The following is a 26,494-nucleotide window of genomic DNA, read 5'->3' on the forward strand; positions in this document are numbered from 1 at the left end:
GAGCAGACAAGGTGATCGAGTGCTTTGAAGCCGATGGTAAGGAGTTTCTGTTTGATGTGGAGGTGGCTAGGTAACCAAAGGAGGTTCTTGAGTACTGGGGAAACATGGACTGAATGTTTTTGTAGAATATGATCCAGGCAGCAGATGACGTATGGACTGGAGCAGGAAGAGACAGGAGGCAGGGAGGTCAGCAAGGAGGCTGATACAATAGTAATCAAGACAGCATAGGATAAGTGCTTGGATTAATGTGCTTACCATTATGCCTGGGACTGGCATGAACCCACAGCAGACTAGCTGCGGCTCAGAGGGAATCATTCCCAGCATGCCTGTCATTTTACAGCCGAGCTCCCCTCAAGCTTTCCAGATCACAGGGAATTCCAAAATAGCAGCATGACCCAAGGTAGGCAGCTCACTGTGAGCCTCTGGACCTGGCCTTTGGCCACACAAATTTTCTGTATTATTAAGCATCCACTTCCTGACATCATAAAGAGCATACAGAGGAATATCAGGTCAACCCAAAATATAAAGAAGTCCTCTATCACATGCCTGGCTTGATCTTTCCCCTCCTTCCATCTGAGCTGTGTACTGCCCTGCTTCATGTCCTTTGGTTGCTCTGGGTTTTTGGTTATTGCTGGGCTAGGCTGGGATTAGTAAATGTTTCTGTGAGCCTGTACTGGACTCGATGCTCTCTGGTGTCCAGTGGCAGGCAGGACTGTTGCCTCAGTGGCTCTTGGAGAAAGATGAAAGGATGGTGAGCCAGAATTGGTGAACAAGGCAGAAGGCCTTCAGACAGGACCTTTAGCTGGCCTGACCTAAGCTGTGACTCTCCTCGTATGTCACACTGGGTGCCTGGCTCAATGTGCGTGATGTCATGCGTGTCATTGTGCTTGGGATTTTTGAGTGCTAGATGGAACCCATTTGGCCTTCCCATTATCAAGACTTTATTGGGTCATGAAGCTTGTTCAGAAGTTAGGTGGGTGAGCGGTCCAGTGGAGGGAGGGAGGGAGGGAGGGAGGGAGGGAAAATGGATGGGTGGTGAGGGGCACTGTTGCACTAGCAGTGACTTGCTGTAGCTGAGGAACGACCCTATTTATCTCTTCATTTTCAGTAAGTAAATCTAGCAGCGAATAAAAAATTCAAATAAAACCAGTAATCACCCTGCCACCATACAATAAACACAAATAAAAAGAAACAACGATGATAATTCCTCTGTGCTCACTGCACTCCCCACGATTTACTGCTGTTGCAGCTTTTCCCCCTCCTTTCTTTTTTTTTGTTGTTTTTTCTTTTCTTTTTTTTCCCTTAAGGAACAATAAGTAAAGACTAGCCCTGAGTTCTTTTCCACTACAAGGACTTCTCGGAGAGATTTTCGTTATTGGGTCTGAGCTCTCTGGGCTGAGGGGAGTAGGACTAACTCCCTATTTTCTATGCCACCCTGATTGCTCAGCTGCCTCACTTCAGTACTGCCTGTGCAAAGCATTCGAGGAGTGAGTCCTACCCCCAGCCAGATGTCATAGGCAGGTCCTGGGTTTCCTTCATAGCACCGTCCCCAAGCTGAACTTGGAGGGAAAGAGATGCCAAGACCCTGGCCATTATGTGAATTCATATTTTTGATTGGTAGCAACTTTGAGGGGTGGTACGATTGGTATTGTCATTTGTGATAACTAAGGACAATGATTCTGTGGCACACTGTGTCAACAGAAGTTTGTTTGAAAGAGCAGCCCTGTTGTAGAGTACTCAGTTAGGATTTGATGTTCATGACAATTTATAAGCTTGATAAATCCAAGTTGTACATTTTATTTTCTGTGTCATTTAAGAGTAATTGAAGTGCAGAGTTCAGAGGTGCCAGGCCTATAGGCTGCCCACTCCAGAAGAGCCTGAACCCTATCATAAATTTCACCCCCAATCACCTCCATGCACATCCCTCTGGTTCTGAGGGGTGTAGAGTGCCCAAAATTTCAATTAGTGGTGTATACTTAATCCTTACTGTGTGCAGAGCACTGTACTAAGAGCTTGGGAAAGCCCAATAGAGTTGGTGGATGAGATCCCTGCCCACAAGTAATTTACAGTCTACAGGGGGAGACGGATATTAAAATAAATTGCAGATGTCTCCCAGATGTTTGCAAATCCAGGAATAACCAATGCAATCTCCTGAATTTAGGATACAAATTGAGAAGTCATTTTTTATCCAAAATTTCTCCCAAATCGTTTAGAGACCTGAACCATAACCAAACCCCTTTAACCCATTGAATAGCTAACAACTGTTGTTTTGGTCTACACTAGATCCCAAGTAGTTGGAACTTTGTCCCCCAAATCAAATCACTATAGAAACTGAGTATCCTTTCTCCAGGTTGGAGGGGTTCAATGAAAAGAGTGGGCTCTGGTTTCTTGTTTTGGTCTTTTATTTGTGTTAGAGTGTACACAGATGGAAAAGCCTCTCCTATTAACACAGCAGACGGTCCAGTTGCTCAGGGATCAATAGCAAATGGCTCCACCCAACCCCAGAGCTTCTTAGAGCGACATACTCAGGAGCATGGGGTCTGCTCATCAGCATACCTCTCTAGGCCCTAAAATATCACAGGGTCACTTAGCCCTGATAGCTTTGAGAGTTAACATGAGGGAGCAGTTTCCTTCCTTCTGATTGGCTGTTTGAGAAACCTAGCCACAAAAGGTCAGATCCAGGGATACCATTAAAATTTCACTCATTTTTTTGGTCGGCACTTGGTCTGCCTAGAAGCCCTAAGGAGGGCAGTGAGCATCAGTGGCCCTCCCCTGCCCTCCCCAAAGCCATCAATCAATCGATTGTGTTTACTGAGTACTTATTGTGAGCAGAGCTCTGTACCCAGCCCTTGGGAGAGTGCAAACAACAATATAACAGACACATTTCCTGCTCACAACGAGCTAACGGTCTAGAGGGGGAGAAAGAACCATGCTCAAAAGAAAATCCCAGGCTATTTACTGACTGTTGGTTCATTTTTCTGCTCATTTGGTGAAGCAGCATGGCCTATTGGAAAAAAGCATGGGCCTGGGAGTCAGGGGCCCTGGGTTCTAATCCCAGCTCTGTCACTTGCCTGCTGTGAGATTTTGGGCAAGTCACTTAACATCCCTAGACCTCAGTTTCCTCGCCCGTAAAATAGGGATTAATTACCTATTCTCCTTCTGTTAGGCTGTGAGCTCAGTGTGGGACAGAGACTGGATGTGACCTGTTTATCTTGTAACTATCCCAGAACTTAATACATTTAATTAATAAGTGGAATTTATTGAGTGCTCACTGTTTGCAGAGCACTGTATTAAGCACTTGGGAGGGTATAATACAACAATGTAACAGACACATTCCCTGCCCACAGTAAGCTTACAGTCTAGAAGGGGTGACACCACTGGCTGTGTGAACTTTGGCAAGTCACTTCACTTCCCTGTGCCTCAGGTCCCTCATCTGCAAAATGGGGATCCAATAATACCTCTTCTCTCTCCCACTTATACTGTGAGCCCCATGTGGAATCTGATGATCTTGTATCTACCCTAGCACCTAGTTCAGTGCTTCGCACATAATAAGTACGTAACAAAAATACCACAATTATTATTAATCATAATAATAACTATAATAACAGTAAACCTGGGGAACCCACCCATTGAGAGATTAAAAGAATAACTGTTGTTCTGCCTGCTCTAAACTTGGAGGAAAGGACCAACCCTTGATTGACTGCCCAAGATAAAGTTAACACACCTGGACTCCTTAAGAGTTGCTTCAGCTTCACCCCCATGAGAATGCAGCTGGTGAGGATTGTGGCTGTTTAGGCTTCTAATATTCCCCAGCCCCTCCTTTTTCACAGCATCATTAGGTGATCTACCATTCTAATAATAATAATTCCCTTTTGACATCATGGTGATAAAAAGAAATCATCGCTGACATCAAAAACGAGGTCATATTTCAGCGGTATTATTTCACTGAAGATGAACTGGAAGTCTTTATTACTCCCCGTGCTTTGAAAGAAAACTGAACAAGGCATACGCAGACCCTAGAGCTGACCCACTTCAGGACGTGGGACTCTGGGTGTGGTGGGGGGAATTTTCACTGCTCAGGTGAAAACCTGGCTGCTCCCCAAAACTGGAAGAGGCAGAACACTCCGAAACCTCCAGCAACATTCATGGTCTCCCTCTCACTCAGTGACCTAGAGTAGAGAGTTAGGCCTCAAGAGCCCAGATGCAGGCGGGACCATAGTGGGAGTTGTTTTCCCTCCCCACCACCTACCCCCAACAAGAGCCCAGAAAAGCCTCTCTCAGCAGTTCAGAGAGCATTTTCCGCAGGCAAAGCAGTTCCTCCAGGAATTGGCTCTCCTTCATACCATCGCTCCTCTATCCTGAGGTCTAGGGAGGTGTTGGCAAAGACATGGGTTTTCGAGAGTGGAGAGTCATCTGGGAGTCTTAGCCACAGAGAGTGAAGTATCCAAAAACCTTAAAGCTTTGGTTTGGAAGACGAAGTAGGGACAGGCAGAGTCATACTGTCCCTGAAAAGGGAAAACTGAAGTCAGTCAGGATTGAATCTCTCAAACTCCTCTCTCTAGCATATGACCCAAGAACTGCAGGTTTCCCTCCCTCCCTTTCTTTGTCTCCATTTCTCTCACCCTTTCCTCTCTTTCACTCCTCTTGTTCTTACTTTCATTTGTTTTTAAGTCTTGCTCACTCTCACTTGTTCTCACCGTCTCTTTTTCTCGCTCATTTTTTTCTTTACTCTTGCCCTTTTTTCCTTCTCTCTCTTTATCAATCCATATTTGTATGTATATATATATATATATATATATATAACTCTCTTTCATTCTTTCTCTCTTGAGCATCAGGCTACTGCAGTGGTATTTCATGAAACAGCAGCCTTACAGTTTTACTCCCTGCTCCCCAGCAGAAGCACCTCTCCTAATTTAGAAATGAATTCTCCCCTCTCATCATCCTGCCCCTCCATTTTAATCTGGCACCCCATATCTGGGGGAAATGGGCGACTTCCCTGATGAATGATGATTCTCTTGTAGAAAAAACAAACAAGAAAGGCTTCTCTAAATCAGATGTGTCTGATGCTGGTCAGCTTTAAAGCCATTCTTCCAACTAATTGTAGCAACCTTTGCAAATGTGTGGTCTGAGCAACAGTTCATTTTGTTCCAATCAGATATGTGCGTGTCAGATCAGTCACAGCTCATCTGCTATTGAGTGACTCTCCCAAATACACATTACTTGGGGAAATAAAATCTGAATCTTTACAGCCATGCAAACATTCAATAGTTATAAGCCATTAAAAATCAAAACCAGCAGTAGCCAGCCGTAGTAGAGTGTTTAAAGCTGAAATTAATTCTTTGCATTTTCGATATAAGCGAGGCTTATTTTATGCACAAATAGTTTGTTGTTGTTTTTTCCCCGAGAACTTCTGCATGCATGGATTGAATGCTTAATTACATTTTCTGTAAAGTGAATCAACCTTTTCCCTTCTCTTTCCTGCCGAGACTACGAGCACTTTATCTTTCTCTCCAAGATAATATGAAACACCAGGGCTTTGTGCCGAAGACCATTAGTTGAGCTACTTTTTATTGGGTTGATTTTATTTATTTTTCTTGCTCAGATGTCTTTTTCTCCTCCAAATAAGCAGATACTCACAGTGACTTTTCAAACACGTTGGCTTCCAAAAGAGCAGAGGGAGCCTAATAGCCCCAATGCTTTCCAAGATTTCAGTATCCATCCTTAAAAAGATCTTTGGTTACTCAGCCCTCACTGCCTCCCTGGCCAGATCTCTATCTGCCCGACTTGCCCCTTCCCACCCAATCCTGGCAGCCTACCAACTCTCCTGCAGGAAACAGGTCAAAGTTTTCTGCAGGTTCTGCTGGTGCAAAACTGAGGCAAGCTAAGCAAACATCCTTTTAGATGGTATTCAGTCTCCATAGAGTTGAATGAATTCATAAGTTTAGGAGGCAAGAAGCAGAATTTGATAGTAGAAGTCAACAGAAGAGCTTTAGATAGTAATGATAATAATTGTGGCATTTATTAAGCACTTACTGTGTGCCAAGCATTGTCATCAGTGGGGTAGGTAAATGCAAGATAATCAAATTAGATAACAGTCTCTGTCCTACCCAGGGCTCACAGCCTAAGAGTTTGGGAGACCAGGGATCAGATCTCCATTTTACAGATGAGGAAATTGCGGCACAGAGAAGGTAAATGACTTGCCCCTGCTCATACAGCACGCAAAGGGCGGTGCCAGGATTAGACCTTTAGACTGTAAACTTGTCCCTCTGGACTGTAAGCTCCTTGTGGGCAGGGAACGTGTCTACCAAGTGTATGTAGTTCCCAAGCATTTAGTAAAGTGCTCTGCACCCAGTAAGTGCTCAATAAATACAATTGATTGATTGATCCCAGGTCTCCTGATCCCCAGTCCTGTGCTCTTTCTACTAGGCCAGGCTCAGCCTAAATTTAGGTCAACAACTTTGGGCCAACAACTTTTCAGTTGTTCTTCATCAAGGAAGAAGTTTGTCAGTGTCTGTTAGTAATCACATGCATATTATGAAATTGAGTTTTAGGGAGGACATCCTGCCAACTGCCTTTTGCACTGTCATTCGTTTTAATGCTTCACACTCAAGTTTGACATTCTCTGCATCAAAATGTAGGAATGCAGAGAAGTTCACAGTATGGACCCTTGGCAAGAACACTAGGCCAATCCACACTTCCACTCTTCAGCTTTACTGGCCATTGATTCCCTGGCATTTTGAGATGATACATGAGGGAAGCAGTGTAACCTAATGAAAAGAACACAAGCCTGGGAGTCACGCTCGATGAGCTCAATGAGCTCAGCTCCATTGCTTCTCTCCTGTGTGATAAATCCCTTTGCTTCTCTGGGCCTCAGTTTCTTCCTCTGTATCATGGGAATTAAATATCTGTTCTCCTTTCTACTTAGATTTTGAGCCCCTTGTGGGACAGGGACTGTGTCCAACCTGATTATCTTGTATCCACCCCAGTGCTTACTGAAGCAGAGAAGCAGTGTGGCTCAGTGGAAAAAGCACGGGCTTTGGAGTCAGAGGTCATGAGTTCAAATCCCAGCTCTGCCACTTGTCAGCTGTGTGACTGTGGGCAAGTCACTTAACTTCTCTGTGCCTCAGTTACCTCATCTGTAAAATGGGGATTAAGACTGTGAGCCCCACGTGGGACAACCTGATTCCCCTATGTCTACCCCAGCGCTTAGAACAGTGCTCTGCACATAGTAAGCGCTTAACAAATACCAACATTATTATTAGTATGTGGTAAGTGGTTAACAAATACCAGGATTATTATTATAGGGTCCTGTGCCTTCTGGCTGATGCAGCCCATATCAGGGGGCATGTCTGATGGGGGAAGCTTTGTCCTAGTGCCCTAGGAAATGTAAAACAAGCCTGGTTGGTTTGTAATAAGCAAGAACATGACCTGTATGTGGTATTTGGTAAAGAACAGCACAGAGCAAGCTTCACGGGGTGGTTAAAGAAGTTGAGTTTCACTTCTCTGTTCTGGGAGACTTGATCGATCAATCAGTGATATTTATTGAGCCCTTACTGTTTGCGGAGCACTATACCAAGCATATGGGAGTATACAGTGTAACAGAGTCGGTAGACACATTACCTGCTCAGAAGGAGCTTACAGTCTAGAGGGATACAATAATATTGTTGTTCTGAAAAGATCCTTTGCTGCAGAGAAAATCTGTTCTGCACCTGTCAGGCTTCCTCCTCTCCAAACCCGGCCGTGACAATTTCACAAAATGGATAAAAACGGCCCCCTCAGCTCTGGGGAGGTATTTCAGAGGAGAATACCCAGAGCCCTTTCACGTGGAACCCGGGGCTTGGATGGCTGGGCCGTTATTGTGCTATAAATCCCAGCACTGATTTTGGCCAGCGCAGATTGATTCTGCAGTAACTGTAAGTAATGAACCTTACAGGCAGAGCCAAAGGAGAAAAACCAGCCAATAAACTTAGGAATGGAGGAATACAAATTGTAATGTTCATTTAGTCACAGGTTTTATCAGATTGTGCAACCAAAATCCATAGGAAAAAAACACATCCACAAAGCCTGAGGTTCCTGACCTTCTCCTTATTCCAGTTTTAACAGCTGGATTGGGTCATATTGTCTACAAAACCACTCTTATGCGGAGTGGGAGAGGGGAGGGTCTTAAGTGATGGGTAGGCGTGTTTGTGCCCAGGAAGACAAGTGTGCCATTCTAGGGGTGGGTGAGCCACACAGCCCTGTGGCTTTCCTGACTTCTCTTTTCTTTTTGCCAATAGCATTGTTCAAAACAGACTAGGATGAAATTGTTCCAAATCCTACATAAGGGAGGATGGGGGGCAAGGACCACCAAAAAAAAAAATAGACTCCCTCTTCAAGATGTGCATATTGTAAGGCTTAAAAGAGATTATGTGGACAACTTGAGTTCTCTGTGCCTCAGTTTCCTCATCTTTAAAATGGGGATTCAATTCCTGTTCTCCCTCCTACTTATTAGATTGGAAGCCCCATGTGGGACAGGGCCCACATCCACCTCAATTATCTTGTATCTACCCCAGAGTTTAATTCAGTGCATTGAACAAAAAAATACACATTTTTATTAACCGGAATGTGCACAATTCTCGGAGGCAGAATATTTGGGTTCTAGTGCCCCCTTGGCCAGGGCCCTGCTGTGACACCTAGAACAAGTCACTCAGCCTCTCTGAACCCATTTCTTCTTTGTAATGTGGGAATCGAAATTCTGAATCTCTTGACCTTACAGGAATTCTGGGAGAGTCAAATCAGAGAATGGTTGTAAAAGCACTTTTGGAAATTAATATCAGATTGCATTATCATTATTATTACTACCACTGCTACTCTTACTAATAACAACAACCACAATAATGAACTCCAGGGGAGAAATGGCCTAATAGAGGATGGCACTTATAGGAGAGTTAGGCGCATTTTGAGATGGGCCACTTAGGTTTGCACTTGCTCAGCCTGGAAACTGCCAGTGTCTGTGGGGGAGATTGTTGTGTCCCCCAAGTTGTAAGACTGGTCAAAGCCCCACAGGAACCTGACCAATAAATAATGGCACTTTTGCTAACTCCCAGGAACCAGCCACCTCACATTCTCCTTTCTGCCCCTCTGGCCCCGCGGCCAGGGAGGTAGCCAACAAGGACCCAATTGAAAAAGGGCTAATAAAGTCCTGCTCCCAGACACAATAACTTGCTTCTCAAAGGACCAGCAAGCAGGTGAGATTGGAGCCGAGGTTGGGGAGTAGAACACCACTGGCTAATGCCATGGAATTTTTGCACAACCTTTTCTTCACAAACCACTATTTACGCCTACTTGCAAATAAGGAGCGTGTCTGCCAACTGTTGTTTTTTCTTTCGCAAGCATTTAGTTCTGTGCTCTGCATTCAGTAAGCGTTCAATAAGTACCACTGATTGATGGACTGATTGATCATCTTCTATCTAGAACACATTTGTGTTGTGGACAGAATGTCATTGGCATAGTAAAACTGTGTGGTATAGCAGAATGTGGCCCCAAGGAAAGAACCTGGGACTAGGAGTCAGGAGAATCCCTGCCCAGGCCTGTGCTGCTGGACAACCTTGGGCAAGTCACTTAACCTCTCTAGGCTTTTGTTTCTTCATCTGCTAAATAAGAATAAGATTATTCCAATTATGAGTCCCTGGTGCTACAGAAACCGTGTCCAGACTCATAACCTAGTATCTATCTTGGTGTTCAGCATATAGTAAACGCTTAGATGCCATATCTAGATAGCAGTTCTAGGAAAGTTTAAAGGATTTTAGGTCACTAGTGGTAGTCTAAGTAGAGCAGGTTGCTTTATTCCTCTTCCTGCTGGTTCTCGAGCGGGGATTGGAGGCACCTTCCAGGTTGCACAGGGTGTGTGCAATTGGGTCTCTGCCCAGAGAGAATCCTCTGCCTTAGATCTTCACTCCAAATTACTGTCTAGCAAATGGCTCTTTCCAACTGTACCCTCATCAAATCTACCTAAAAAATAGAATCAGAAAGCAGGACAAACCTAACAATAACCCTTCATAGCAGCAGTGACTGCCTTGTGTGTGTTTTCAAGAATTGTAACTACGAATGCTGTTATAGTGTACTCCTCCAAGCTCTTAGTGCATTGCTCAGTAAATAATAATGTTGGTATTTGTTAAGCGCTTACTATGTGCAGAGCATTGTTCTAAGCGCTGGGGTAGATACAGGGTAATCAGACTGTCCCACGTGAAGCTCACAATCTTAATTCCCATTTTACAGATGAGGTAACTGAGGCACAGAGAAGTTAAGTGACTTGCCCACAGTCACACAGCTGACAAGTGGCAGAGCCAGGATTTGAACCCATGACCTCTGACTCCGGAGCCCGGGCTCTCTCCACTAAGCCACGCTGCTTCAATGTTGGTATTTGTTAAGCGCTTACTATGTGCAGAGGTAAATGTAATCGACTGATGGATTACAAAGTCTAGCCCATTGTGGGAGATTCTGAACCAATGCTCTTTCATTAGTAGTGTTAGTATTGCTAGCTGGCAGACTTGGGGTGCAAAGACGCCAAGGACACAACCACCTAGCTTCCGTGATGATTAAGCTGAAGGTGATTTCCCATAACCCGAACTTCCCAAAACATATTTTAGTCAAAGAAAATTAATTTCTCTGTGTTGAACTTGCCACCTTTGGAATTAATTGCGGGAGCCTAACAATCAATTAATGTTAAGCAAACAAGGGAAAAATCAGTCAATTAAAAATGACAAAAATTGATTCCAAGGAGAGATAAACCAAGGCACCATAGACCCAAGCTCAGAAATCCTATCCCCCAATTCCTCGCGTATGGCATCCAAAGGCGCGGCATCTTAGTTACCAGCCCGGCCCTTGTTTGTGGCATTAGCTGGATTACAAGAATAAAGTGTGAGCGTGAGCCTCAGTGTTGCCATCTGAGAGAAGGTTGAGGTGTCTGGGAATCCTGCCAGCTGTTGGAGACCAACTGTCCTGGCTTCAGGGTCTGAGGGGGGCGGAGGGGAGTGGGGACCCTCAGCCGGTACAAGTTTGTCATCAGCAGGATACGTTTTCACCCAATTTTCAACCCATTCCCCATGGGTTGAAGACATTCAGAAGTGGGGCAGATGGAGAAAGGGGTACGGTTGTATTCAGGGGAGAGTTAATGAATGGAGGGTTTGTGAAATGGGGAAAAAAAACCCTCCATCAGTGGTATTTCTAAGGTGTTTACTTTTGTGCAGGATATTATTGTGCTAAGCATTTGAGAGAAATCAGGACAGTTGGTAGAGAGAGGAAAGAGGATGGAGGAACAGGCATTCAACATCCTCCTCACACCTGGCCCATGAGCAATCACATCTCCTAAGGGACCTCGTGCAGTGGTTAGCTTGGCCATCATGTTGGGAGTGCCAGGCAGACTTGGCCCACTCTGACTTGTCTATCCAAAACCCACTTTCCCAAAGTTGAATCACTTTCCCAGCAATTGCCAGTCTGGATGGCAACTCCTGAATTAGAAGTATTTTTCAGACACCCCCTCTCCCACCCTCCATCAAAGGCACAATTCTGTCAGTCATCCGATGGTACTCATTAAGCACATACTGTGTGCAGGGTGCTGTATTAAGTACTTGAGAGAATTATAATACGAGTTGATAGACACAATCCCTCCTTTCAAAGATCCCATGGCAGTAGTGCAAAAGGGGTCACCTGACACAGTCCTGGCTGTTCCCCACAAAGCCTGGCTATTATAGTGGCCAGTTTAGAGAACCGCTTGTAAAGGTGAGCGGTGTCACCTCGAGCTCCTCAATCTCCAGGTTAACCGCACTTACATCCCTTGGGCTCGTTGGATCCCATCGTGGTGGTCGTATGGCCACCCTCATTAAACAGAACAAGGGGAGCGGCATGGCCTAGTAGATACAGCATGGACCTGGGGGTCAGGAAGACCTGGATTCTAATCCCAACTCCAACACTTGTCTGCTGTGTGGCCTTGGGCAAGTCACTTCACTTCTCTGTGCTTCATTTGCCTCAACTGTAATAATAATAATGTTGGTATTTGTTAAGCGCTTACTATGTGCAGAGCACTGTTCTAAGCACTGGGGTAGATACAGGGTCATCAGGTTGTCCCACATGAGGCTCACAGTTAATCCCCATTTTACAGATGAGGTAACTGAGGCACAGAGAAGTGAAGTGACTTGTCCACAGTCACACAGCTGACAAGTGGCAGAGCCGGGAGTCGAACTCATGACCTCTGACTCCGAAGCCCAAGCCCTTTCCACTGAGCTGCGCTGCTTCCCCTTAAAATGGGGATTAAGACTGTGAACCCTATGTGGGACATGGACTGTCTCTCCCTGCTTGTAGACTGTGAGCCCGTTGTTGGGAAGGGTTTGTCTCTATCTGTTGCCAAATTGTACCTTCCAAGTGCCTAGTACAGTGCTGTGCACACAGTAAGTGCCCAATAAATACGATTGAATGAATGAATGAACCTGATTACCTTCTATCCTCCCCAGCACTTAGAATAGTGCCTGGCACATAGTAAGCGGTTTACAAATGCCATTAAAAAACCCCTAGAGGAGCCCTCATTTCCCCCTCCCTAACTGGGCCTGGACCCTCTGCTTCAGAAGAATATTTACTCTTAGTTGTCTTACAAGATCCCAGATTGATTTACTTTGCCACTGGCATTTCTGCTCCTCTTCGACATTCTGTCCTTCAGAGGTTACCTCTGACCGCGGCAGGGCCCCAGGGCTCCATCCTTCTGCATTCTCAGATTAAAACCAGGGCTCTTCTGCAGACGGAGCCTTCACACTAGAGATCTGTCAGAACCCAGCCTTCCATGGGAGCTGGCATGAGGGTGGCCTGCCGAGGACAGGGTGGCTGATTGCTTCATTAGAGGCCCGTGCACTTTAGGAACCAAAAGCTTTCAAGTTTCTTCAAATGATTCTGGGGGGAAATATCCTCCAGCCATTGTTTTTAAAGGGGACTTCAAACCTATCCTGAGGGAGGGGGCAAAAAAGACAGAGCATTTAAACTCCAGGGAGTTGCAAGAGAAACCTTCAGTCAAGTGGGGAAATGGGAGACATCTTTTGGAGATTGCCAACTAAGGGAAGCAGCGGTCAGTGATTGAGGCTTGATTGGAGAGGGGGGAAGAAGGAAACAGCAGAAAAGTCTCCAAATACCAAACATAAATAGCAAGTGGAAGAGTCGACAACAGATGGCTTGCCAGCTATTTTAAAAAATGAACTCTCCTCCTCTTTTGCTATGAAATAGTGCGAATATGAAACTTCCTTTTTGCTAGAGCGCAGTACGCCCTCATAAACATCCCTCCTCCTTATTGTACCGGACCGCCCAGACGGCGCTGTTTCTGCCAAGCAAAGATGCTTTTCCCATACGGAATCTGTTTGGGAATTTATATTTTTAAGAAAAAGTGAAACAAGCAGATCGGCGAGGGTGAATCTGTTCAACTTCAGCTCTGCAAATGGCCTGCTCTGGAGGTCATATCAAAGAGTTGCTTCTTCCAGCTTAAATCTGCCTTTTCTAAATAGATCTCAGCCTGATCTATTTAATGCATTGATGCCTGGTTTTTCAGTCATTATATTTGCAGTATTATATATCAAAAGGGCTCTTGAGAAATTCCCCAGAATTGATAATTCTAATTTCTTATGTATAACTACTCTATATTCACTCTGAGGACAGCTGTATTGTCTGCTAAACCAGGAACTGTAAAAATTGATCCCTTTGTATGTAGGTTTGTATTAAATTGAGGGACCCAGTTTCCTTTCTGTTTGTTGCTCCACTTGAGTTCCCAGTGTCAGGTTGTATTTGGCTGCTTGAGCATATGAAAGTTTTTCTCGTGCTTGTGATGTTCTTGCCAAGAGCACACTTGCAGCAATCCGCACCAGAACAGCTTTTGTGCCAATTACTTCAAAAAGTATTCTTTAAAAAAATAAATACGTTTTCAGACTTACTGTTTCAGGCTGTAGCGGTGACTTCCATTTTAATTTTGTTTCTCCATTGGCTCTTCCGGAAATTCTAGGATGGATTTTTTTTTTCCTTTTAAGGTTGTCAGGAGTAATGGTTTGGATGTGGTGGCTTAATGGGGAGACACCCGACACCTGGTTCCTGCAGAACCCATGTGACACTTGACCTACTCAGTCTTTCAGAGTGTGGGACTGTTTCTTACCCTCTTCCCCTCTCCCCTCCATATCACTGGGGGTGGGTTGGGCACAAGGCCAGTGACCATTTTTTGTTGCATATGAAGGGCAGGCATTTTGAGTCTGGTTTTGTGGCTAAAAACACGTGTCACTTTGAAGTTATCCTTGAAGTAGAAAATGAAGTCATAGAGTGAAAAGAGAAGCAGCATGGTCTAGTAGAAAGGTCACGGACCTGGGAATTCACTTGAATTCTCTATGCCTCACTTTCCTCATCTGTTAAATAGGGATTCAATGCCTGTTCTCCACCTACTTAGGTTGGGAGCTCCTTGAAGGACAGAGACTCTGTCCAACCTGATTATCTTGTATAAACCCAAGTGCCTGGCACATAGTAAGATTATTAGTAGTAGAAGTAATAATAGTGATAGTAATATTATTCTCCTCTGACACAGTACCCAGGAGGTTCCTGCTTATTGTAAAGGCTCATTGCTTTTACAGAAGAGAGGACAATGTTGGAGGCATCTAAACACATGTTCTGTACCAATAAATCCCATTGGTTGATTCCCAGGCTGAGTGATGACGATCTGTGATGGAGTGATGATAGTTTTAGTAGTAGTGTTCGGGGGTGGGAGTGGGGGAGGGGAAACGTTCTTTGGTTTTTTAGTAGTATTTGTTAAGCACTTACTCTGTTCCAGGCACTGTTCTAAGCACTGGGGTAGATACAAGCAGTGTGGCTCAGTGGAAAGAGCATGGGCTTTGGAGTCAGGGCTCATGAGTTCGAATCCCAGCTCTGCCACTTGTCGGCTGTGTGACTGTGGGCAAGTCACTTAACTTCTCTGTGCCTCAGTTCCCTCATCTGTAAAAATGGGGATTAAGACTGTGAGCCCCACGTGGGACAACCTGATTCCCCTATGTCTACCCCAGCGCTTAGAACAGTGCTCGGCACATAGTAAGCGCTTAACAAATACCAACATTATTATTATTATTATACAAGGTAATCAAGCTGGACACAGTCCATGTCCCTCATGGGACTCACAGTCTTCATCCCTTAGCTTCTGGGTTCTGGATTTGTGACCGTGTTGTTTGAAATGGGCATTTTCATGATTTAATCAGTTACAAAGCACATGAGCATGCCTGCATTGAAACATTCAGGGAACAGTTGAAGTTTCTAAGTGTCTTTCCTGCTGGGGAGAGTGTCCCCAATTCTGCATTCCCCTCCTGGGATGAGGATCTCCCACTTCTGCATTCCTTTATGCTCCAGGAAAGAAGAGTTGGGACCCACTCGGAAGTACTCCTTGGCCCCGGACACCTCCCGTCCCCTGCCCTCGGCCACTTCTGTTTTCACTTGCTAGTGAAGTCTAGTGAGTTCCTCCACCATTGCAAATCTTGGGGTGGAGACTGAGAAGGTTTCTGGTAGAAGGATCCGAGAATTGCAGAACCGAACGGCACCTAGTGACTGACTTGCCTGGAAATGTGGGGGCGAAGCCTTTACCTACTCCTGGACAAAAGAGACAATCCCTACCCAACAATAGGCTCACAGTCTAGAGGATTCCTTGCATGCAGTGAGCTTACAGTCTAGAGCACTGTATTGTACTCTCCCAAGCACTAGTCCAGTGAAAAATCCAGACTCCAGGATCCAAGTATCCCATAGTACATACTCAAAAGTACCAGACCTATAAACCTGGGAGTTTGAGGAGCTGATTAGCTCCCAGAGAGATTTAAAAATCCCCAGTGGTCCACGAGCAGAATTGGAGGGCTCTAGGGAGCCCTCCAGTGCCTCAGACAGCCCCCTCCCCAGGGCCTGGGGCAATTGACCCAGCTGCCCCAATGGAAGTGCCACCCTGGACAACATCTGTGAGGGGCAGCAGGGAATTTGTCCATTCTCTCCAACCCATAGATGCTGCCGCCTCCTTCCCTTCACCTTGGGGCTCAGCAACGAAGTTGCTACCTCTGAACCTTCTTCCCTCCTTCTAAAGCCCTGATAACCCCGAGTGGCCGACAGGATGTTGGGGCAGCGGAGGGCTACCAAAAGGAGTTGGGCTCGCTCAAAAACTCACATCTGTGCAGTTGCTCACCTGAGGCTGCATCGCACCCAGGAGATGGTTGGATTGAACTTCCAACATCCAAGACAAGGGTTCGACCAGGGTTTTGCCTCACTGGGTCTTGGAGCCTCTGAGATACTCCTCTGGCCAATCAGACCAGTTGCTTCAGCACTACTAGCAGAGGAACGGAAAAGTCAGCCGGGGGGGCCGGAGGGGGGTCTCTGAAATTCTCCCAGAAGTTTGGTTTCTGAAAATTCCCTAAACCTTGTGGTTTGACGCTTTTTTTACATGCCTGCAGCTTTTTGCTGCCGCCAGGTACCTGGCTCTGTTCTAAATCTCAAATTAAATGTGGAAAATCATGTACATAATACATCACACTCTTTTTGAATGAAGAAAAGTTTTCCTGCTAGAATAATAATGATTCTGATATATCTTAAGCACTAATTAGGTGCCAAACACTGTGCTTAGCGCCAGAGTAGATGTAAGATTATCAGGTGCGATCCAGTTCCTGGGTCACAAATCCAGCAAAGATGTATTTTCTAGCCTCAAGCCTTCTTTGCCCTAAGCGCAAGGTTTTATCAAGGTCTTTGTGATGTGCTTGGTTCTAATGAGGAGATATTAGCAGAGCACATTGAAGCGCTTATCGCTAACAGATGACTGAAGAGAGCCTATGGGCAGGAAGAGAAATATCTATTTGTCCAAGCAATGCAGCTTGTTAACACTCCCACACTCATCAGAAACCAAGTTTCACTATCCACCTGGCATCATCCACTTATCCTTTTTTTATCACAGAGGAAACAGAGCTGGGAAGCAGCCAAGGATCAAGCCAGGCCTATATGGTCACTTTCACCAAAGATTCTGGAGTTTTTGTTGAGAGGGCTTGGGCCTGGTGCTTTCTGCTTCTGGACAGGCAGCTATTAGGCTGCCCAGTCTGTCGGAGGGGAGGCAATCTGGCCATATAAACCTGTAGCATTGGCCGGGGTAAGAGCACAGGAGCTCTGAAATAACCTTTCATCTCTGGAGAGCTGAATTTGGGAGGAATGAAATTGGATTGATGGGGTCAGCCTGGCAGGCCTAAACACTGTGTCAGATGGGGAAGCCCAGATCCAGACCCAACTGCATCTGGTCAGGATGGACAGAAAAGCTTGGACTCGGGCAGAGGCGACAAAGCGGGAGGGAGTCATGTCTGGTACTTGGCGTGAGCCGGGACCTTGGTCTTAGAATTGTAGCATAAATACTCAGAACCTGAGGGTCCTTTACAGAGGGGAAGTGCAGGAAAATCTGTAATGGCCTCTCCTGATTGTTCATTAAACTTCTCTGGCACTAATCTAGGAAAAAGGGAGAATCTGGGCATTTGAAGTGGTGATGGAAAAGCCGCTTTGACTGCAACTTAGACTTAGGAGCATCTTGGACTAGAGGAAAGAGCACAGGCTTGGAAATCAAGGGACCTGGGTTCTAATCTTGGCTCCACCACTTTTTTGTGCTTCAATTTCTTCATCTGTAAAATGGGAATTCACTGCCTGTTCTTTCTCCCCATTAAACTCTGAGACACAAGTGAGGCAGAGTTTGTGTCCCATCTAATTATCCTATATCTGCCCCAGTGTTTGGCACATAGTAAGCATTTAATAAATACCAAAATTATTATTATGATTGGCCCCCTTATAGAATCCACTCATTTTGGGGGACCATCATTGCCACCTGGCCGGAAGCTAAGCCCATAGCATACCCTGGGCTCTGCCTCTGAATCCTGCCAAGGGGGACGACTTTGGCGGGTCAATGCCACCAGCTCCTGTGGGAGCAGGGTCGGTGTGACCCAGCGGTGTCCTGGAAGAGGATAATAAAATTGAATTTGTGACCTGGAGAGTCCTTGATTAGAAACGAACTGCTCTAGGTGCTCAGCAGGAAGGTCTCGAAACGCAAGCTGGTCTGCCCAGCAACCCCTTATTAGCCTTCCTGTTAGATTCGTTATTCTCCTTTATTGTCTTAGTTAAGCACTGACATTATGCTGATCACTGCGTAGTGCCCTGTGCTGGGGATAAATACAAGAATATTTTCTTGTGGATTTTTTTTAAAGGACATTAAACACTGGTGTAGGTCCAAGGGTATCAGGTTAGACCCAAGCCCTGTCCCACATGGGGCTCACAGTCTAGGTAGGCGAGAGTGGGATTGAATTCTCATTCTAAAGATGAGGACACTGAGGCACAGAGAAGTTAAGTGACTTGCCCAAGGTCACACAGCAGAGAAGTGGCGGAGCCAGTATTAGAACCCAAGTCCTCTGACTCCCAGGGCCATGCTCTTTCCACTAGACCATGGACACAGTCCCCTGGCTAATGGTGGGGGGCTCCCATCCTAAAAGAGGGAAACCTTTGAGTGTTACAGGGGAAGAAGCAGCCTAAGATATGAAACCAAAGCAGTAAGTTCATCATCAACAAGCACATGAGCAATCAGAGCTGGCATGTTCCTGCTGAAGGACCAGCTTCAGGGTCCTCAGAGCCCTGGCAGAGCCAAGCCTGGTCCAGATGCTTGCTTTCACCATCCCAACTTTCTGACCAAGGTAAGCAGGTTAGCTTCACCTTCTGCCAGCCCTTCTCCAGTGGGGTAGGGTTCGACCTCACTAAGGATGAAGATAATAGTGATAACTGTGGTATTTGTTAAGGGCCTGCTTTGTGCCCAGTCCTGTGCTAAGCACTGGGGTAAATGCAAGATAATTGGGATGGCCACAGTCCCTGCCTCACAGTCAAGGAGGAAGGGCAAATAGGTACAGATGAGGAAACTGAGACTCAGGAAAGCAACTTGGCCAAGGTCACACAGCAGCCAAGTGGCTGAGCTGGGATCAGAACCCAGGCCTGCTGACTCCCAAGCCTGTGATTATCAGTGGAGGAGAACAAGGCAGGGAGGGGAGGTGGATATCTTTCCATGGACCCCGGGCTCTGATGGACACAGAACCTCAAAGCCCCTACGGCAGGTTCCAACCTCCAAAACAGCGGATGGGAGGGTTTGGAAGGGACACCGTTCAAACCATAAAATGAGAACATCTGGGTGACCTTACCTCTAGACTGCAGGCAGGCAGGGAACATGTCTACCAACTTGTTCTTATTGCACTCTCCCAAGTACTTAGTACAGTGCTCTGCACACAGTAACTGATCAATAAGTACCATCGATGGGGCCACAGAGAGCAGCCATTTTAAAGATTTTGGCCCAAAGTGCTTTTAAAACATCATGGGAAAAATAAATGGATTTTCCACCTAATCTGTGGAGTCATTTTCTCAAGGACTGACATTGCCTTCTAAAGAATCATTCAGCCAGGACTCCTGAAGATGTGTTTGCCTCGCACTCCAAGTGGGGATTTACATGCCCATTATTTCTGGGTGCTTATGGAACGGAGTTCTTCCAGAGAGCTGAAAGTCTCTGATAAAATGAGATAGATAATAAATAAGCATCTCTTTAAGCCTGGCTAGGAGGGGATGAGACTAATAGCACCCCTCCTGTGAACTGAATCCAGTATCTGTAGTAGATATGGAGTTCTTGCAAAATCTGAGGCTGAGAAGGAAGTTTTTTTTGGCATCCTCGCCTCTAGGGACAACTTCATATAGTCTTACTGTGGCTAGTCCTCACAGAATTGTGTCAACGATGAATGTGGGTGGTTGCCCTGGAATCAGCCCCCAAGCTGCACTCGGTGGCTCTAGGCACAAACATAGCTTGTGGAAAGGCAGGGGTTTGGTTTTAAAGTGGTGAGACTCTGATGGGCCTTGACTCTAAGCTTTGGTTCTTTTTCCCATAGACAAGAATTCTGTTGGGTGAAGCTTGGGAGTCAAATGGAAGTGGGCCTTAGGGACAGCAGTTCCCTCTTGCACAGCTTATATTGTGTATTCCCTAGCACTCAATAGTGTTTGACATATAGTAAGTGCTTAATGGGTACCATAATTGTCATTATTATTCATCAGTAGTATTTATTGTATGCAAAATACTGTACTGGAAGAGTACAACAGAAGTGTAGACACATTTCCTGCCCTCGAAGAGCTTCCAGTCTAGTGGGCGAATCATATTGTTGACACAAAGCAGCGTGGCTCAGTGGAAAGAGCACGGGCTTTGGAGTCAGAGGTGATGGGTTTGAATCCTGGCTCGGCCACTTGTCAGCTGTGTGACTTTGGGCAAGTCACTTAACTTCTCGGTGCCTCAGTTACCTCATCTGTAAAATGGGGATTAAGACTGTGAGCCCCACGTGGGACAACCTGATTCCCTTGTGTCTACCCCAGCGCTTAGAACAGTGCTCAGCACATAGTAAGCGCTTAACAAACAAACACCAACAACAAAGGCTCTTGCACAGAAAAGTGGGGATGTCCGGCCTCCAGCCAAAGTTTCCCATGCCCCAGCTGTCCTCTATTCTCTTGCAGGTGATTCATATAACTGGCAGGTTGCGTCTGCGAGTCTCGCTGTCCCATGGCCGGACGGTCCCCAGCCAGATCATGGGGCTGGTGGTGGTAGCCCATGCCCTGCCACCCCCCACCATCAACGAGGTCAGGATTGACTGTCACATGTTTGTCACCCGCGTCAATATGGATCTCAATATCATTTACTGTGAAAACAGGTACGTGCTTTCCGGGCTCCTCCTCAGAGGCCGGGGAGGGTCTTTCCAGGAGGTGGGGGCATGGTCCTCTGTGCCCCAAATCAGAACCCCAGACTGCCCTCTCTCAAGCATTTTTGGTGGCTGATGGGCCCGCTTTGGACCCCGTCTTTCAAACTAACCCATTTGAGATGTGTGGCCAAACAGAGCAAAGCTCTAATCCCATGTGACTTCCGACTCTTGTTCTGTCTCTCCACTCTCCCCACCAAAGACCCCTTTTGGTCAGTTGTCCCAGACCAGGTGCCAAGAAGGTGTAAAAGATTCTGCTCGGAGTGGGTGGCGAAGGCCCAGTTCCAAAGGTCTGGAGCACAAGCTGATCTCCCCCATCCAAATGAAAACCCCTAGGGCTGGGACTTGGGGGAGATGAGCTGCCATCTGTATGGCTTAGCAATGGAATGAAATCCCCAGAAATGCCAATCTTGACTGGGAGGGGCAAAGAAGCTCTTTTCTGTGAAATTACCCCTGTAGAAGACCAAACTGTTGAAATCAGGGGTGTCGCTAATCACTTGCTCTAAACAGAGCATGCTATTTTATTATGTGACCTTGAATCATCTTGGTCTTTATTGAAGATTTCGCATTGTTGCTGACGTTCTGTAATTTCACGGAATTATGTTGTCTAAGTGTGCATTCTGCGGGCCAAAAAGGAAACACTGCTCTGTTTACATCCTAATTACTAAAACAGATTAACATATACCAACATGTTTCTTTTTTATGGACCCCAAAACCCTAGTTTGATTTTAAGTGAGTTGTCATTTCGACACAGGCCCTTCGATCAAATAGCAGCACCTTTGTGAATACACAAACGTGAGGGACTGCATTTCGGCAGATTTCCATTTCCACTAGTCCTTTAACGACTCTGGTATTTTTTTTTCTCTCCTCAATTTTGGGCCGGATTGTCTGTCTTATAGGATCAGTGACTACATGGACCTGACCCCCGTAGACATCGTTGGGAAGAGATGCTACCACTTCATTCATGCTGAAGACGTCGAGGGCATAAGACACAGTCACCTAGATTGTAAGTTCCTGCGTCTTGCCCGGATATCTTGCCGGGAACAGCTGTTCCAAACTCAACTCTAGCTTGGTTTTATTTTTAATTTTTTTTTCCAACCCATCCCCAAGCCTGGTGCCTGAGACAGCAGATCATTCATTCATTCAATTGTATTTATTGAGCGCTTACTGTGCGCAGAGCACTGTATTAAGTGCTTGAGAGAGTACAATACAACAATAAACAGACCAGTTTGGGAGGAAGACAGCAACACTATTCTGCTATTGGCTTTAGCACTTAATCCCGAGAGGTGGTTCTTTGTTCAACCAATCATAGAATGAACCGTTCCATAATTCTGTCGGGGTCCATGCGGCCAGCAGCTGCTCTGAGGGCAGGTTCTACAGTTTAAGCAGCATGGTGTAGAGGAAAGAGCATGGGCCTGGGAGTCAGAAGATCATGGGTTCTAATCCCGGTGGGGGGTGGAGGGGGGAAGGTCTCTCTTCCAGGTTGGGTGGTTTGATTACAACATTACTACTGAGTGGAACCTGCTTTCCCTACCTCCTTGCCAGCATCTCTGGACTGTTTTCTATTCATGTGGCTGGCTCTTGGGGGTTAAAAACTGTTTATAGTGTTTTTGGCAGGCTTTGAGGGTTTATTTTTTTTCAGTTTCCCATCCATAAATGTTTGGGGTAGCCGCCTACCTCAGTTTGACTTGGGCTGAAGTTGAGCCGGCTGTTGAGAGAGACATGGATGTCCCAATGCAGAATTTCTCCCCAAGTGTCTGACCTTCTTGGGCTAGCTGTGCCATAGAGAGCAGGCCTCTAGCAAGAAGGATTTTTTTCTCAGGACCTGCAGCCCCTCTCCCTTTGCAAGGGGCAGCTCAGCTTATTGTCTGCCAACCTGTCAGCAAGACTGGGGAAGGAAGGAAAGGAAGGGGTGAGGTGAGGTGGGATGGAGAGCGGCTTTTGGGGAGGCCCTTTTCCCTTCACTGCTGGATTCCAGCAGTGTCTGGTTAGTTTGCCATGTGAGCAAGGGTGATTCCAAGAAGAAAGCATCCTCACCCCATGGCCTCAGAGGTCTCAACCTTCCTCCTCTCCTTGTAGGTCCCCTTCCCCCCTTGCACTTGAAGGGCCACAATTCTGTAGAAGCTGCTTTCTGCTTTCTACTTTTGTCTCGTTTCCAGGAGCCAGAAGACAGCAATAATAACCCTAATAATGTGCCTTCAGTTAATAGTACTTGTATTTGTTTAAGCTCTCACTAAATGCCAAGCACTGTACGAAGTGCTAGGGTAGATTCAAAATAATCAGGAGGGAGGTAAAATAGGCGGGAGACCAGGTGTCAAATCCCCATTTTGCAGGCGAGGGAACTGAAGCACAGAGAAGTTACGTGACTTGCCCAAGGTCACACAGCAGGTAAGTGGCGGTGCCAGGATTAGAACCAAGGTCCCCAGACTTAATGACTCGCCATGTACCAAGCTCTGCATTATATACTGGGGTAGGTACAAGACAATCAGGTTAGATCCAATCCCTGTCCCATTTGGGGCTCACAGTCTAAAAGATAGGGAGAACAAGTATTTCATCCCCATTTTATAGATAAGATAACTGAGGCACAGAGAAGTGAAGTGACTTGCCCAGGGTCACACAGTAGGCAGGTGGCAGAAACAGGATTAGAACCCGAGTCTTCCGACTCCCAGACCTGTGCTCTTTCTGCTAGGCTACACTGCTTCTCTGGAATTTCTGACAGGAGAGAGATCTCTCTCTCAGTCACTGTGTTCTGTCTCCCTGATTTTGTTTTCAGATTTGGTCTGTTCATTTCCTCCTTTGTGTGTCTTCATGAGACGATTCCCATTGACTCACAGAATATTGCCCAGCAGTTTTGCTGACTGACAGGAAGGTAGTGTCACCCTTTAGCCCCTGCAGACAATTTGCTATTTATGGTTCGATTGGCGACCTTACACCCGTGAAAAACAAATCGAATGAGTTGATCATTCCAACAGTAAAATGCACTTCACATATTTAGCTCTCATGCTGTGGAATAACTCTGCAAAGTCAAGTAGCACACAATTAGTAAAACTGTAGGGGGAAAAGGAGTGTTTTGATCCTGAAGAATTTCGATCCTAATCAGATTGAAATTTCCACACTCTTGTAGTGCTTAATATCTTCAATCACCAAAAAAAATCAAACTGATTCCGATGTCAGGGTTTTTTTTCTTTGCAGACAGTGAACTGAAATAAAATGCTAAACTATACAAGTGAATCTGGTCCAATAAACAGCGGCACCTTTAGTCAGGTCGGGTCTTGATGTCTGTGCCGGAATGATGGCAGCTGTTGGGCAAATTCTCCCACAGAAGTCAGTCCAGTGGCTCTTAAGGAGATGGCAGGGGTGAGCGTGTCCAGAGAAAGAGGGCTTCATGGCCATGGGAGGCTCTCGCCATCCGGCTCTCGTGGGCTGCAAGATCAGGAGGCGGGGGCTGCCCCGGCTGTGGAGCACAGGGTCATGTTCAGACGCACGTGGCTCAGCATGTTTCCTCCAGTGAGAGCAGTCACTGTTCCACCCATGAACTGATTGATTTGATTGATTCAACTCCCGCTTTGAGTTGGTGAAACCTGTGGGTGAAAGACAGCTGTTACCTGAGGCCCCCTTAGCCCCCCAGACCTGGTCCATTTGCCCTGGATCAGACTTCTCCAGCCTCAAGGGTGGACTGGGCCTGGGTGGTGCTTACCCCAATGCCCTCTAGGGTGGGTCCTGGGATTGGTTGCTAGTGGAAAGACAGGATTACCCTAGCTGAGCCACAACCCCCAGCCGTAAGCTCCCGCACTTCCATTTCCCTCATTTCAGACATCTCCGCTCCGCTGCAGTGAGGCAGGAGAGCGCTAGACAGAATTGCCCCAGTATCCACCCCTCTCACACATTGCTCCTGATCACCAAGTGCAATCTCTGAACCCAATTTGACCGTTTAATGCCATGCTAATTAGAATATCCCAGTTCCAGGCTTTGGGCTCTCCATTATAATTTTTCATTCCTTCCCAGCTCATTTTTTTCCCCACTTAGAGTATCAATCAAAGTAAGTGCTCTGCCTGCCTAGGCAACCCAAGATACATACATACACACTCTCTCTCTTTCTCTCTCTCTCTCCCTCTCCATCTCCTGACAAAATAAAGGCAGAATCCAAGGCCAATTTAGGTTCCTTTAGGGAGCAGCGTGGCCTAGTGGACAGACCCAGGACTGGGAGTCAGAAGGACCTAGGTTCCAATTCCGGCTCCTCTACTTATCTGCTATGTGACCTTGAGAAAACTTATTAACTTCTCTGTGCCTCAGTCCTCTCATCTCTAAAATGTGGGTTAAAACTGTGAGTCCCATGTGGTACAGGGACGTGAGCATGTCCAACCCGATTTGCTTGTATCCATCCCAACGCTTAGTACAGTGTCTGGCACGTAGTAAGCACTTATCAAATACCACAGTTATCTCTATTATTATTATTACTGTTACAATCAAGGGAAAGGAGGAAGAGGTGTGTTGACTGGATTGGCCAACTGCAACCTTGAGATCACGGGTGAGAAGTTTGCTCTCCCCTCTCAACCTCAAACCTCAGGGAGATTTGCTCCCTACGCCCCGCCCCTCTCCTTCCCTTCTAAGTAGAGCTGGGAGCGTCCTAGCCAGGAGAGACCTACATCAGGCTCTTCTGGCCTTCAGCCACTCAACTCAGCCAGCATTGTAGTCATTAGAAGGGAAAAGCAGTCGACAAGAGGCTGGAAACAGGGTTTAATTTCCTATTTCTGAGGTAGCGGTGAATGAGGAATTTTTTCCTTAGGCAAGTCATAGAGCATGTTGCTGATTGGATTAATTTCCCTGCAGCACTAATGGTATGTTGAAATGTAAGCAGTTGGCCTAGTGGAAAGAGCATGGGCCTGGGAATCAGAGGACCTGAGTTCTAATTCCATCTCTTCCACCTTCCTGCTGTGTAGCATTTGGACTGTGTCCAACCTGATGATCCTTTATCTACCCCAGTGTTTAGTCCAGGGCTCTGCACATAGTAAGCACTTAAATACTACTAGAATTGTACTATTATTGCTATGATTAATATGGTCCCCCATTAGATTGTCAGCTCCTCCAGAGCAGGGGCCATGTCTTCTACTTTTATTGTAAATGTGTAAGGGCCAACTGCTACCTCCTGGTGGGCAGGGAACTTGTCACTTCTTTGTTATGTAGATCCCCCTCACATTACAACATACATTGTAATACATTGCAACACTATTGTCGTATGTCAGTATGCCTACTATCTCAGCCCCCTTGCTGGCCTCCCTGCTTCCAGTCTCTCCCTTCTCTAGTCCATACTTCACTCTGCTGCCCAGATCATTTGTCTAAAGACAACATGGCCTAGTGGAAATACCACCCGCCTGGGCAGAGGAAGGGGTTCTAATCCTGATCCTGCCTCTTGCCTGCTGTGGGACCTAGGGCAAGTCCCTTCACTTCCTTGTGCCTCAGTTTCCCCACCTGTAAAATAGAGATTCAGTACCTGTTCTCCTCTCTTAGCTCGTGAGCTCCATGGGGGACAGGAACTTTGTCCGATCTGAATATCTTGTCTCTGCCCCAGGGCTTAAATTCAGTGCTTGGTACATAATAAGCACTTACAACATCACCTTTGTTATTATTATTAGAACAACTTATTCATTCCCCTAAACAAACTATTCCAAAATTTTTCATCAGGTAATAACACC

At 46.2% G+C, this 26,494-nt stretch overlaps 1 protein-coding gene across 3 annotated transcripts in view; it reads left to right on the forward strand.

The window, feature by feature from the left end:
- NPAS3 (neuronal PAS domain protein 3) overlaps positions 1 to 26,494 on the forward strand; it is a 671,384-nt gene that overhangs the window by 626,435 nt on the left and 18,455 nt on the right. For all 3 annotated transcript variants that reach the window (XM_039914095.1, XM_039914093.1, XM_039914094.1), the window contains 2 exons: positions 20,563 to 20,756; positions 21,701 to 21,807. In XM_039914095.1, the coding sequence (XP_039770029.1) occupies positions 20,563 to 20,756; positions 21,701 to 21,807 (301 nt within the window). The remainder of the gene's footprint in view (positions 1 to 20,562; positions 20,757 to 21,700; positions 21,808 to 26,494) is intronic.

This window comes from Ornithorhynchus anatinus, chromosome 14, assembly GCF_004115215.2.
Source record: "Ornithorhynchus anatinus isolate Pmale09 chromosome 14, mOrnAna1.pri.v4, whole genome shotgun sequence".
NCBI lineage: Eukaryota > Metazoa > Chordata > Mammalia > Monotremata > Ornithorhynchidae > Ornithorhynchus > Ornithorhynchus anatinus.